This window comes from Corvus cornix, chromosome 14, assembly GCF_000738735.6.
Source record: "Corvus cornix cornix isolate S_Up_H32 chromosome 14, ASM73873v5, whole genome shotgun sequence".
NCBI lineage: Eukaryota > Metazoa > Chordata > Aves > Passeriformes > Corvidae > Corvus > Corvus cornix.
Genome location: NC_046344.1, coordinates 15,130,280 through 15,142,518, shown reverse-complemented (window position 1 = coordinate 15,142,518; position 12,239 = coordinate 15,130,280). Strand labels below are relative to the sequence as shown.

Genomic DNA, 12,239 nt, shown 5'->3' with positions numbered 1-12,239 from the left:
TTGGGGAATGAGCTATTAAACACAGGGTATCCCAAGATGAATATTTTCTCCTTCCTGGGAATATTCCTTGTGTCCGGTCCAAAGGATTATGTTCCCTTTTAAAAGAAGTCCTTTAATTTATATTCTGAGGTATGCACTCCCAAGATTTAATTTACCCCGAGCTATGAAATTAAGTCTACCCAAAATTTCAGACTGGTTATTTATATGATATATTGCACCACACAGTTGCTGGTTTAGCAGTGCAGTGATACCTCGAGTGCAGGAGACACTGGTGAGGGTCATGATTTTTCCTAAGCCTTTAATTTAGGTTATAAAGGATCCACATGCTTTGAACCCCCACAAAGAAGATTTGAAGTAATCTTAAAAAATTATTTGTAAAAGCCAGATTGTACCCCATTTCCCTGCAACTTCTCAATGCATTTCCCTAGGAGCTGCCAAAATAAGAGGGAAGAAAAATGGTCTCAGGCTGTGTCTTTGTCTGTGAGATGCTGAACGCAGCAGCTGCAATCAGAACCCAGAGAGCAAAAACTCCTTGCGAGGAGTGTTTCCATTTTATTTTCCAGACCTCTGCCCGTCTCAGATCTGCTCCCCATTCATTGCTGTCTCAGTGTTGCATCATGTGGATCTCCTTTCCCAGTGACACCAGGGACCTTTACTGAGCTATGTTCACTATTCCCACTATGTCCCGCCCCACGCTCCGGGGAGGGCTCGGTGTCCAGCATCATGTTGTGACTGGAGCATCCTGCTGGCTGTCCTGCACTCTGGCCAACAACTGCCTCAGGTGCTGCTTCCCACTTCAAGCACTGCAGCTGGGATAAGCTATAGAAAAAGAATAAAAAGAGAAGTACCTATCCCAAGACAGCTAGGACACTACGGATTAAGCTGCTTTGATTACAGTCACTAAATAGACTTTGGTTTTTCATCTGAAATACCAAAAGGGGTCTGTTGGAGACCCCTGAGTCCCTCAGGTACACTCATACTACCCAGAATACAAGCTCTAAAAGGCTGCCACTGAAATCCAGGCCTCTGTAGCCTCTTGAGAGTATTTTTCCTATAAAGCTGCAAAACCGTGAGCAAAAAGCCTTGTATGATAACTCGGAGGTAGACACGCAGGGGAGGTCGCTGGAAAAGTCTTGGATGGTTAGGAAGAATTAGTCTTGTGTTAGAAAGCTTGTTCTCAGTCTGCTTTGCCTGGAAGCTGAGGTGCCTGGGGGGTGTCTTTCCCATCTCCCATGGGATGGATGGCCATGGTTCGGAGCACCACCAAGCCAGGGGATATTTATGTTGGCTTCTTAGGCAGTTCCGTTGGGCTTGGTGGCTGTGGTTGGTCACTCTTGGTCTGGCCTGCAGGAGGGGGCCACGTGGTCTTCTGATGAAGGTGGCTGAAAAGGGGAAATATACCTTAGGTAGTTTGGGAAAAGGACACAGAGGATAATGTGAAGACAGCACCAGTTATGTAGGAAAGAAGAGGAAGCCACAGATCTTGCCTGGTTAGACTGTGCAGGCTGCCTGTTTTGTCTGAAAATGCTTTTCATAACCTTGAAATTATCATTTGCAGATGGGTACTTTGTACCTAAACAAAAACTGTGCTGGCAGATCTTCAGGTTGAGTTAAGCTAAGAAAGCGGTAGGAGACATGTAGGTCTCAAAGTGCCCTTTCAGATAACTTCAGGAAATGGCTCTGTTAAATAAAAGCCATTTAAGAGGTTTCAGGGAAATGTAACAATTTAAGGTCCAAACAAAACCATGTCATCCTGCTCTCCTTGTCTGGAGCTTCACAGCATCTCGATACCACAACATAAAAGATTAACATACCCAGTGATGCTTTTTCCCTTACACAGAACTCACTATAAAAATGCCAGCTAGACAAGCTACAGAGCCACAAATTCCCATCTGGCCTGAAGGAAAACCAGCATTTTATAAAGCAAAAGAGAAATCCAGGAATCCACACCGTGCAGGGCAGGAAGTCTCTTGCTGTCTAGGAATTTCACAGTATTTCTCTGTCATGGCCATCTGGAGGCCTCTCCTAGACTGTCTGATCAAAAGTTGTCAAGCAACAGTTTCGGTTAAAAAACCCCAACAAAGCAAACAGGAATTTTTAGTATGTGTGTTGTCCAAATTACAGACCATGGCAGTTTTGACACCTACTCGTTGTAATTTGGGATTCCTTCAGCAGGCAGGCACTGGTCCCTGTCCCATGGCAGAGCTGCAGATGGAAGCACAGAGCCAAGTGTTAGTGAAGAGAACGTGCCCAATGCGAGCCGTGCTGCTGCATTATGATAATGCACATTTAAATGGGGCAGGAACTCAGAGTATGCTGACAGTGCTCGTAAACCAGAGGTGCTCCTGAAAGGCTGCAGTTATTTCCTTTGTGTCTTGTGCTTTGAGACAAAGCCAGTGCTGGGCCATGGCCACGCTGAGTTGGTGAATAGCATCGAAGAGCAAGGACTGGGCACCTGTTTGGGGCTGTGCATTCACCTGGACGTGACACTGAGGAGGTCAGACACTCATTTTGTGTGTGAACAGACAAGCAGGGTCATATTATTGCTGCCAAGAAAAGTTTATGGCTCATGGACCAGCTCAGAGTCCCAGACTGGGAAAGTTAATCCAGACTCCCACAGAGCTGGATGCCTGTTCCCTGGTTTTCTCACAGACATGTGAGGAAAAGGGAGCATGGCTGGTTTGTACTTCAAGGAAACGGGGAGGTGACTGTTCCCTTCTGCTCAGCATTGCTGTAGTTGTACCTGGATGGTGAAAGGAAAGTTTGGATCCTGTGTTTAAAGCTGTTGGGAAACTGGACAGGGTCCAGCAAAGGAAGCCCCAGGCCTGCAGGGAGAGGCTGGGGAGGCCTGAGGGAGCTGGGCTTTTTTAGCCTTGCAAAGAGGAGGCCGAGAGGCAACTTCACAGCCCCCGCTGCTACGTCAGGGGCAATTAAGGGATGCTGGAGCCGAGCTGTTCTTGGCAGTGCAGCCAGTGTAACTGGGGGCAGTGGCCACAGGCTGTGCCCCTGGGGGAGCTCAGGCTGGGTGCTGGGAAGATCTTTGTCACAGAGCAGTGAGGGAACACCATCCAGGAAGGCTGCAGATCTCCATCCTGGCAGGCAAAACCCACTGCAGATCCCCTCTACTGGCATGGTCCCACCTGGAGCAGAAGATCTGATCTCCAGCAGTCCCTTTCAACCAGCATTTCAATGATTCTGTGAAACCATCCTCCTGCCTGTTGGGGTTTTTTTGCCGGGATAAACACCTTTCCTCTGGCCCTGGGCACAAGTCTTTGACTCCATACCCTGCGAGTCTGCATTGCAGATTCAAAGATGAGTCACATGGATATAGGGAGGGCAATTACATCTCAGTGAGCGTGAGAGAATCAGGCAGACTCAACTGGTATGGAAAAATACGGAAGGTGCTGGAAACTGTCAATAACACTCACAGAGGTCCCTGAGACTTGCTGGGATTTAGGTGTCTCTGGTTAATTTAGTGCTTACCGTCCTTGTTGAAGAGGATTGGCGCTAACAGTTCTTTAGCTTCTGATAGCAAAAGGTCAACAAGATCTGAAGATGGAAGAGATGTGTCTGAGACTGCGTCTGTTTTATCCTCTTCTGTTTCGTGGTTGACGCTTATAAATACGGAAAGTGCCATCAATACTTCTGTCAGAGAATGGTCATTGACAATCCTGGCCAGCCTCTCAGGAAGGATGTGCTACAGAAATTCTGTGTGTTTAGGGGGTTGCATCTCCATCCCTCAGCATTCAAGTATCTGTTAGACACACTTGCATCGCTTTGTTACAGACAAATAGCAAAGTATTCTTGAGAATTTGTCAAAAGCATTTCCCCCTCATTATATTAGAAATAACCAACTTGGAAACTTAAAAACTGATTTCCATCCCTCTTAAAAACTAACTTTTTTAAGGGACTGGTCATTATCAATGGGACAGTGACTTTTCAGTTAAAAACACACACAGAGTTGTGATACATTTATGCTCAAGTGATAGGAGATAGGCTCTGGTTTGAGGGGAGTCCAGAAGCCTGAGCTCTATTTCTGCAGCCATTCATGCAGCTGAGAGTCTTGTGAGCTCTTTGCTTACACTCTGTCTACTCTAACTGCTGATGAAAAAGGATGTGGTCCTGCAGCCAAAACCTGATTTATGTTTGGAAAAGCAGGTGGGTCAAAATTCTGCTGCTCTGAAGCAACCTGCTTGGGGTCTCTGCTAACAAGAGCAATTTAACCAGAGCAGAGTTTCAGCTGCTCACTCCCCAAAAAAGCCTGGACAGAGACCAAATCCCCCCAGCACCAACCCACCAGCAGTCTCCAGATCATCTTTCTCCCATGGTTTCACTTCCAAAGTGAAAGTAAGTTTAGAAACTCTGGATAGGTTACGTGTGAAGCACTTTCCCCTGGGAAAGGTCAGAAAAGGACATTTCATGTTGCTGTTCACCATTCCCAGAAGCCATCTCCTACCTTTTCTCATCTGGTAAATGACTGTGTGTGCTCAGGACCTTGTGAACGTTCTGTCATGCAACAACAGAAAAAAAAAAAAAATTCAAACTTGTAGGAATGAATAATTCCTGAGAACAAACCCCATGGGTTTTTCCTGATGATCAGATTTAATATGACAGTAATCAGCTTCTGCTTATTCATTGCCCTTGAAGCGAATATCTCAAGGCCTTTTGCAGCTCAGGCAGCATTTGTGAATCTACAGACACTGAATTCTGCATTTTAATACCACTGCTAAAATATATGAAATGCAACACAAAAATTCTCTTCCAAGGAATAATTTTGCAGACTGCATTTCAGTGATCATTGCTGCCAGCAACCCCTGGCTCCTGGGTTGGACCTGCATGTGTAAGCTCTCATTACCATGCACGGTTCATGACTTCTCCAACACTACTGAGGGGTAGAGAAAAAAGGAAGATATTTTGCTCCAGTGCTCAAAATCCTGTGATGTTTGACCCTGGGGTCAAGTGAGATCCATTTCCAAAGTCTGACCCCAAACTGCACAGGCTCCAGCACATACTGCTGAAGCTCTGGAGGCATTTAATTCTTCTTTGTCTGGAGCAGAGAACACAGCATCTACATTTCCTTTTGCTCCTCTGTTTCTGCTTGATTTCAAGAGTTCTTGGGACAGGCCACCAGTAGCCATAGCAGATACACTCAATACTAATGCTTCCCATGCTGGCCAGTTTACTAGTTACACATACTGGTATTCCAAATATAGGGAATGAAGTGGAAAACCAGACAACTGAAAGAATAAACTGTGAGATTTTGCAGGAAATCTAGGCAGGAAAAAGCACTGGGAGAGCAAACCCACTCTCTAGGCTCCTATTTATAGAGAAGCAACCCTCAGCTATACCAAGGGAAGGTGAGCACAGATGATTTTGACAGCACAGCTCCTGGAGCAGCCTCAGCAAAGGGAGCCAGGGAGAGCAGAGCCACCAGCAAAACCTGCACCACGGAGTTTGCATCGCTCCCAGGGATATGAGGAGATGTGAGTTCATTCCCTGCTTCCTCCTAACCAAGAGAGTGACTTTTTAGGGTGAGACAGGGAAAAAAACCCTTTTGCTTATGGAGCAGGAAGTTGATTGGACTTGCAAAACCTGAGGGAAAGAGGCCGTGGTGATGCTGCAGCAGCGGGGCAGTTCCACACCTCACCTGCACAAACAGGAGCAGTTTCCTGTTGCTGATCTCCAGGCGCTTCCGTGAGACTTCGGATTTTCGTAGCTGGCCATCAGCCAGGGACAGCTGCCTCTTCAGCTCCAGGATGTCCTCCTGAGGCAGGGACACAGGAGGAGGAGAAAGGTGGTGGTGATGCTCCAGCTTTGGCTTTTGGAAACAACAGTTTGTGACGTTTGCTACAAGCAAGAGCAGTGTCCTTTGGGAAGGGATGGTGGAAGTCATGCAGATTATAACACGGACCCAGAGACTGTGCTGGCCTGGTGGTCCCACTCAGCAAGTGATCTATGAGCTATTTCATTTTCTCCTGTGTAAACAGAAGGAGGGTAACCTTGGTTGTGGCTGCCCCTGGATCCCTGGCAGTGTCCAAGGCCAGGTTGGATGAGGCTTGGAACAACCTGGGATTGTGGAAGGTGTCCCTGCCATGGCAGGGGGTTGGAATGAGATGGGCTTTCTGGTCCCTTCTGGCCCAAATCATTCCATGGCTCTATGAACCCACAGAAAAGTCTGAAGGGTTGTGGGTTTTCCCCAGACTGAGGGGTTGCATTACCTCTATTTCAGAGACATGTTTTGCTTTTTTCCCCACCAGCTGCATCTTCAGTTCTGCAATTTCAGCCTCCAGCAGGTGGATCACTTCCTCGTAGTCCTGCTCGGCGCTGTGAGCCTGTCTCTGCACCACCTCGGCCATCTGCAGTTTGCTGTGCAGTGTCCGGTTCTCCGACAGGAACCCCAGCGCTTTCTGCAAGCACCCAGAACTTCTGATGAACACACCATGTCCCCCTCGGCTGCCAACCCCCAAACCCACCCCAAGCACCCCTGAAATCCCTTCACTAACTTGGTTCAGCCTCTGAAGCTCATCCTCCATTGACTTCTTGCTGTTCTCCACTTCTTTCAGGAGAGACTGTGGGAAACATTTTCAGCAGATTAGAAGCAACAAATGTCAGGACATTCTCTAGAATGCCCCTAGCCACCAGATTATTATTTTACAGAAGTTCTGTGCACTTTGCCCCCCACAGGGAGAGCTTTTAGGGCTGTGACCTGCAGAATTCTGCCTGGACACAGCCGAAGTGCTGACAGCCAGGTGAGGGTGAGAGGACAGGTGCTGCTTCTGTTAATCACGGACTGGAATTCTTAATGAGACCTGCTTTAAATATATTAACTCCCTGCTGAGAAGGGACTGCATGCTTTGAGTACAAATAAGTTTTCCTTTGAGGCTGAGAGTGAGAAAGAAGCAATTAAGGAGAGTGGAGGGTGAGAGGCTCCTGTGTGATGAGGAATGCACAGAATGCAAACTGGTGACTTCTCCAGAGGGACAGGCCACTCCATTCCCCCTGTGGAGAGCTACAGCAGAAGGCCCCAGCCAAGAAATCTGCTCCGAGGGGAGGCTCCACCTTCAGCCTTCGGACTTCGTGCCGCAGATCTGTCATCTCCAGCTGCAGCTGCTCCAGGTCCTCGTTGCCATTGCAGTTGACAGAGTCAAAGGTCTGCAAGGAGAGGGATGGACTCATCACACATTGAATCAAAATCACCTCAAAAAGGAGTCAGCATTTTTATGCAACAGATCAAAAGGTACATTAAATAATTCAGCTCCAGGATGGTTCTTTTTGCCCCACAGAATTTCACTCTCTGATCCCCATCATTGCCGAAATAGCTGAGCCATGGTGAATTTTCACTTCATGAACCAGATGAAATTACTTAGAATTGATTAATTATGGCTATTTTTCCTTCTGCAAAACTGCCAGGCTGCTTCCTCATATTATCCCGTCGATACTGTCATTTCCTTATTAAAAAAGAGAAGTTGGAGGTCTTTTATAGAACTTCCTATAAACAAAATGATTAATGAATAATTCTGCCTTGTCTTTAGAACAACCAGAAAACGGTAATTTAGCTTTTCCCATCTCAGAATTCCATGGATTTCATGTAGAAGATCCATGGATTCAATGTAGAAGAGCTTTGGGGTGACTGACCAGGGAGTGAAAAGCCGATGTATCCAGCAAATTGGCCACTTCGTGCTGAGTGAAGAGTACGGAGCTGGAATCCAGACCAGCCTCGTCCAGCTCCTCCTGCAATAGATCCCTGAGTGCTTGGAGAACATCTGTGAGAAACAATCAGTTTTTACCAGGCTAAAAGAGAAAATTGCTGTGTGTTAGGAGAAAATTCCACTGATTTTGGGGCCATCCACTGGTGCCAAGTAGGGTTTAGAGATGCCAGACAGCTTTCTCTAATAATCCTGGCTTCCTCAGCAATCCCATCAAGCTTAAATGAGTTGTTGGCAGTCTTTATCAGACTCTTGTTTCTTATCCAGCTGAAAAAACCTACACTTTTAAAACCCAGAAAACCCCAGATATTTTCACAGGGGAGTTTTCACGACCGTGCTTCTGAAAGTTTTAAAATTTTAAGCTAAACCCACATCTCCCTGACAAAAGGCACCTGCTGCCATTTCTCATGTTGCTGATTTAAACAAAAAGACAACTCAGTGAGTTCAGCACTTAAAAAAGGTGTTAAACTGACAAGTCTGAAATCCACATTCATTTTGCTTTCAGACATGAAGGAAAGCACAGCAGAAGGGGCTGTGTGGGACAGGTGGGAGCCATCAGGGAGGAGGCACCAGGGTCCCAGAGCTTCCAGTCGCAGAATCACAGAAACGTGGAATGATTTGGGCATAAAGAGACCATGAAGATGATCTCATTCCGTCCCCTGCCATGGGCAGGGACACCTTCCACTAGCCCAGGCTGCTCCAAGCCCCGTCCAACCTGGCCTTGGACACTGCCGGGGATCCAGGGGCAGCCACAGCTGCTCTGGGCACCCTGTGCCAGGGCCTGCCCACCCTCACAGGGAACAATTCCTTCCCAATATCCCATCCATCCCTGCCCTCTGGCAGTGGGAAGCCATTCCTCCTTGTCTTGTCCCTCCAGGCCCTTGTCCCAAGTCCCAGTCCAGCTCTCTTGGAGCCCCTTTAGGCACTGGAAGGGGGTCCCAAGCTGGAGGCAGTTCTGCAGGTGGGGTCTCACCTGAGGGGGCAGAGGGGCAGAATCCCCCCCTCCCCTGCTGCCCACGCTGGGGCTCAGCCCAGCACAGAGGGGGTTTCTGGGTGCTCACAGCCGAGACATGACCAGCTCTCATCCTCCAACACCCCAAATCCTTCCCCCAGGGCTGTTCTCCTTCCCTTCTCCACCCAGCTTGGATTTGTGCTTGAGATTGCCCTGACCCAGGAGCAGGACATGCACTTGGCCTTGTTGAACTTCATGAGGTTCACATGCTCCCACCTTGAAGCCTGTCCCAGTCCCTCTGGATGGTGCTCAGTCTCTGGGCTGCAGCAGGAGCAGCATCTTTGCTGCCAGCACATTTGCTAAATACCTCCAATCATCCTTATTTCTGTCACCACAAAATTCAGCACCAGTCACTCGTAAGAGAGGGCCGTGGTTCCCATCCCTCACTCTGCACAAAACATTGATCCAGATACCTTGTGACTGTTCTCTCTGGTGGGGACATTGCTGATGGTTTGGGATTTTTGCTGAAAGCCTTCTGGGGAGCAGACCCTGTGGGCTGGACATGCTCTGGAAGGCCACAGAAAGCAGAACTGATGTTTATTTTCTGTGTCTCCTCTGGCCAGTTCCTGCTAGGAAAGCTGGGATTTTAAGGGAAGTAAGCCCTTGCACCAACTTTCTTTAAGTCTGATTTTACCTGTGATAGGACAATGGGAATGGCTTTAAACTGACAGAGAGTAGGTTTAGATTAGATGTTAGGAAGTAATTCTTCCCTGTGAGGGCAGCAAGGCCCTGGCACAGGTTTCACAGTGAAGCTGTGGCTGTCCCATCCCTGGAAGTGTCCAAGGCCAGGTTGGACAGGGCTTGGAGCAGCCCAGGGTAGTGGAAGGTGTTCAGTGGAATGAGATGAATTTTGAGGTCCCTTCCAATGCAAACCATTCCAGGATTCCACGATTCTACAGAATGCCTTCTTTTGTGCTTGTGACTTTCCCTCTTTATAGGCTCCATCACTAGCCAGGCAGGTGTCTCACCTGCCACTTCTTTCCCTTTTTAGCTGCCAGTGAAGCCTCACAGAAATGACAGATCCCCCATGGACAGAGCTCCTGCTCACCTCCGTAGGCCACCGTCCCCTGCGAGTCCGTGGTCAGGCTTTGCCGGAGCTGCCTCTTCTTCTCCTCGGTCACATCCAGACCAAGATACTGCAGAACCTTGAGCAGAAACAAGGAGCCTTTAAAAAGGAAAATACTGGAAAAGCACCTCTTTGGGGTAAGCGCTGGGAAGACACTGCGGTTTCTGCAGGCAGCATCTCCCAAAGGAGCAGGCTTGGACTGGATTTCCAGTCTGTCCTTTCCTGCACATGTACAGAAATGTCTGCTCCTGAACACAGGTTCACATCCCTCCAAGAACATTTTATCTGCAGTCAGATTTGCAGCTCTGATGAGCTTTCAGGACTTTTATCAAAAGCCAGAGGAGTTTTAGCAAGACTCAGCTGGCAAGAGCTCAGCCTCTCCTTTCTCTTACTGCCCAGAAATTGTTTGGGACCAGAAAGATAAAAGCTGTTGACAGAGTGTTTCCCATGGAGAGAGGAGACATTCAAACATTTTGCTCCTCCACTGCATGTTTTACTCTCTCATTATTGCTGCTGCCCTAACTTCTACTGATACTTATCAGTTCAACCCCAGGGCAGCACAGCACACAGGAGCAGATAAACCTGTGCAAGCCTCACTTCCCTGCTGGCAGCAGCACCTGAAAGCTTTCAAAAGACAAAGTCGAGCTCAGCGGACTCTGGGGAAGAGCCCGAGTGAAACGTTGCCCCGTGCCGGGCTGCACGCACAGCTCCTGCTCACAGCACCTCCCGTCAATTCCCTGGGAAGGCGCTGCGGAGGGATCCTCGCTCACCGCTCCAGCACCAGCAAGTCCCTGGGATCCATCTGCTGTCCGTTCAAGTCCCACCTCCTGCTCCTCTGCCCACCACCCCGTGCAAGGCAGTGCTGCAGGCTCCCAGACTTCAGGATGTTGGCGTGGTTGGCCACCCCAAAGCCACCTCAGGTTGTGCCGCTCGGTGTCACCCCCACCCTGTCACCGCTGCAGCCGCCCGCGCCTAACACAGCTTTTAAAAGGGGAGCCAAGCGTTCCGCTCCTGCCAGCCGAGAGGAGCTGCTTTGTCCCCGTAAGGAGCAGAGGTCGCTGTGCACATTCCATCCTGGATGCCGCTTTGGGAGGATTACGCAGGCTCAGGAGAGCAGCTCCCGGGCGCCCTGCGCTGCCGTCGGGTGGCAGCAGATGTTCGTCACATCGGGATGTCCCCGGCCCCGCACAAAGGGCTCTGTCCCCACATCCCCCCCTCAAACGCCACAACCACCCAAGGTGCCAGACTGGGACATGGCCCCCCCAGGGCACCCTGCCCCTCACCAGGGTCTTGGTGAGCGAATGCTCCATGCCCATAGAATGCGTTTTCCATAAAATGATGGAAGAATCAGCGGTTCTGGATGGCTCTTTGGTGCGGTATCTCCTATCTCAGCCTTCCCTCGCCCGCGCCAGGCTGCCTGAGGTCACCCTAGCAGTGACAGCAGCACCAAAAAGTTTGGAGGGCACAACCTTAGCCAATGGCATGATGGCCAGGGGAGGTGCAGCTGCCAGGAGAAGACTTCTGGAGCTTCATGGAGCACTGAGGAACAGCCAGGCTGAGCCAAGGGATATTTAAATGCCCCTTTGGACACAGTCAGGATGTTTCACCCTCTTTACTTTCAGAGGCTGGACTCGGCCTCCAGCAAACTCAGCTGGAGAATGGACTATTTCCTGCATAGTGCACAAGGAGGAGACCTTGCTTTGGGGAGAGGGACCCCGGCAGTTACCAGTTCGAGTTTTCCATCCTTGAGCCGGATGTGGGGATCCAGTGCTACTTTGGGTTTGGTGCCTGAAGCTGCTTTGTAGTTAGAAACTGAAGCAGGTGCTGAAAAATCAAAAATAAATATTAATGGAGAAGCATTTGGGTAGAGGAAGAGGTGTCTGCAAAGCAAAATTCAGATCTCTTGTTGCATGAAATATAAAGTGTGTGCAGCAGGGCAAAAATCCAAGTCCAGGATTTACTAAAACCAACTCTGGAAGGCTGAGCTAGGCCACTCTTGGAAAGACTGGATACTGGGGCAAATCCTTCTGAAACTGGGCTTCTGCACGGTTTAAAATGAGATGTTTCAACCAGGGACAAAGGACTGCAAAAATAGCACTTTGGAAATTTCCAATCACAGAGTTTTATGGAGTCTTGGAGTTATGGTGAACTGTGAGAAAAAGGAATTAAAATCTGCCTGGTTCTTGTCTACTCTGATTAAGCAAAACTGAAAGAATTCCTGGCACCCATGGGAACAAACAGACTAGAAGTGATGTGGAAAAGCACCACTGAGAGGTTTTTTCCCCTCCCCAAGACTGCAAAAAGCCTTGAGCCCTTTTCCCCTCAGCTGGGCAGGCAGGTTTTTTGGGTAGAAGGAGCCACATGTATTGTGAGGCGGCCACAGAGGCAGAGAGAGGCAGAGGCAGCAGCTGCTGTGCTGGTAAAAAGCTGTCATGAGCTGGAGGATCCAGCTGCT

At 48.9% G+C, this 12,239-nt stretch overlaps 1 protein-coding gene across 6 annotated transcripts in view; it reads right to left on the bottom strand.

Annotated features, from left to right (window-relative positions):
* Positions 1 to 281: 281 nt before the first annotated feature.
* The window catches only part of LOC104684927 (syntaxin-binding protein 4-like), a 47,593-nt gene continuing 35,635 nt past the window's right edge, over positions 282 to 12,239 (bottom strand). For 4 of the 6 annotated variants that reach the window (XM_039560550.1, XM_039560551.1, XM_019281786.3 and 1 more), the window contains 11 exons: positions 11,511 to 11,608; positions 9,767 to 9,863; positions 7,636 to 7,763; positions 7,060 to 7,152; positions 6,504 to 6,569; positions 6,219 to 6,407; positions 5,648 to 5,764; positions 4,457 to 4,506; positions 3,484 to 3,614; positions 2,148 to 2,205; positions 282 to 1,382 (listed from right to left, as the gene is read on the bottom strand). In XM_039560550.1, the coding sequence (XP_039416484.1) occupies positions 1,280 to 1,382; positions 2,148 to 2,205; positions 3,484 to 3,614; positions 4,457 to 4,506; positions 5,648 to 5,764; positions 6,219 to 6,407; positions 6,504 to 6,569; positions 7,060 to 7,152; positions 7,636 to 7,763; positions 9,767 to 9,863; positions 11,511 to 11,608 (1,130 nt within the window). In that variant the 3' untranslated portion in view covers positions 282 to 1,279. Of the gene's footprint in view, positions 1,383 to 2,147; positions 2,206 to 3,483; positions 3,615 to 4,456; positions 4,507 to 5,647; positions 5,976 to 6,218; positions 6,408 to 6,503; positions 6,570 to 7,059; positions 7,153 to 7,635; positions 7,764 to 9,766; positions 9,864 to 11,510; positions 11,609 to 12,239 lie in introns of those variants that run through there. The other 2 variants (XM_019281790.2, XM_019281791.2) reach the window with 2 other exon arrangements.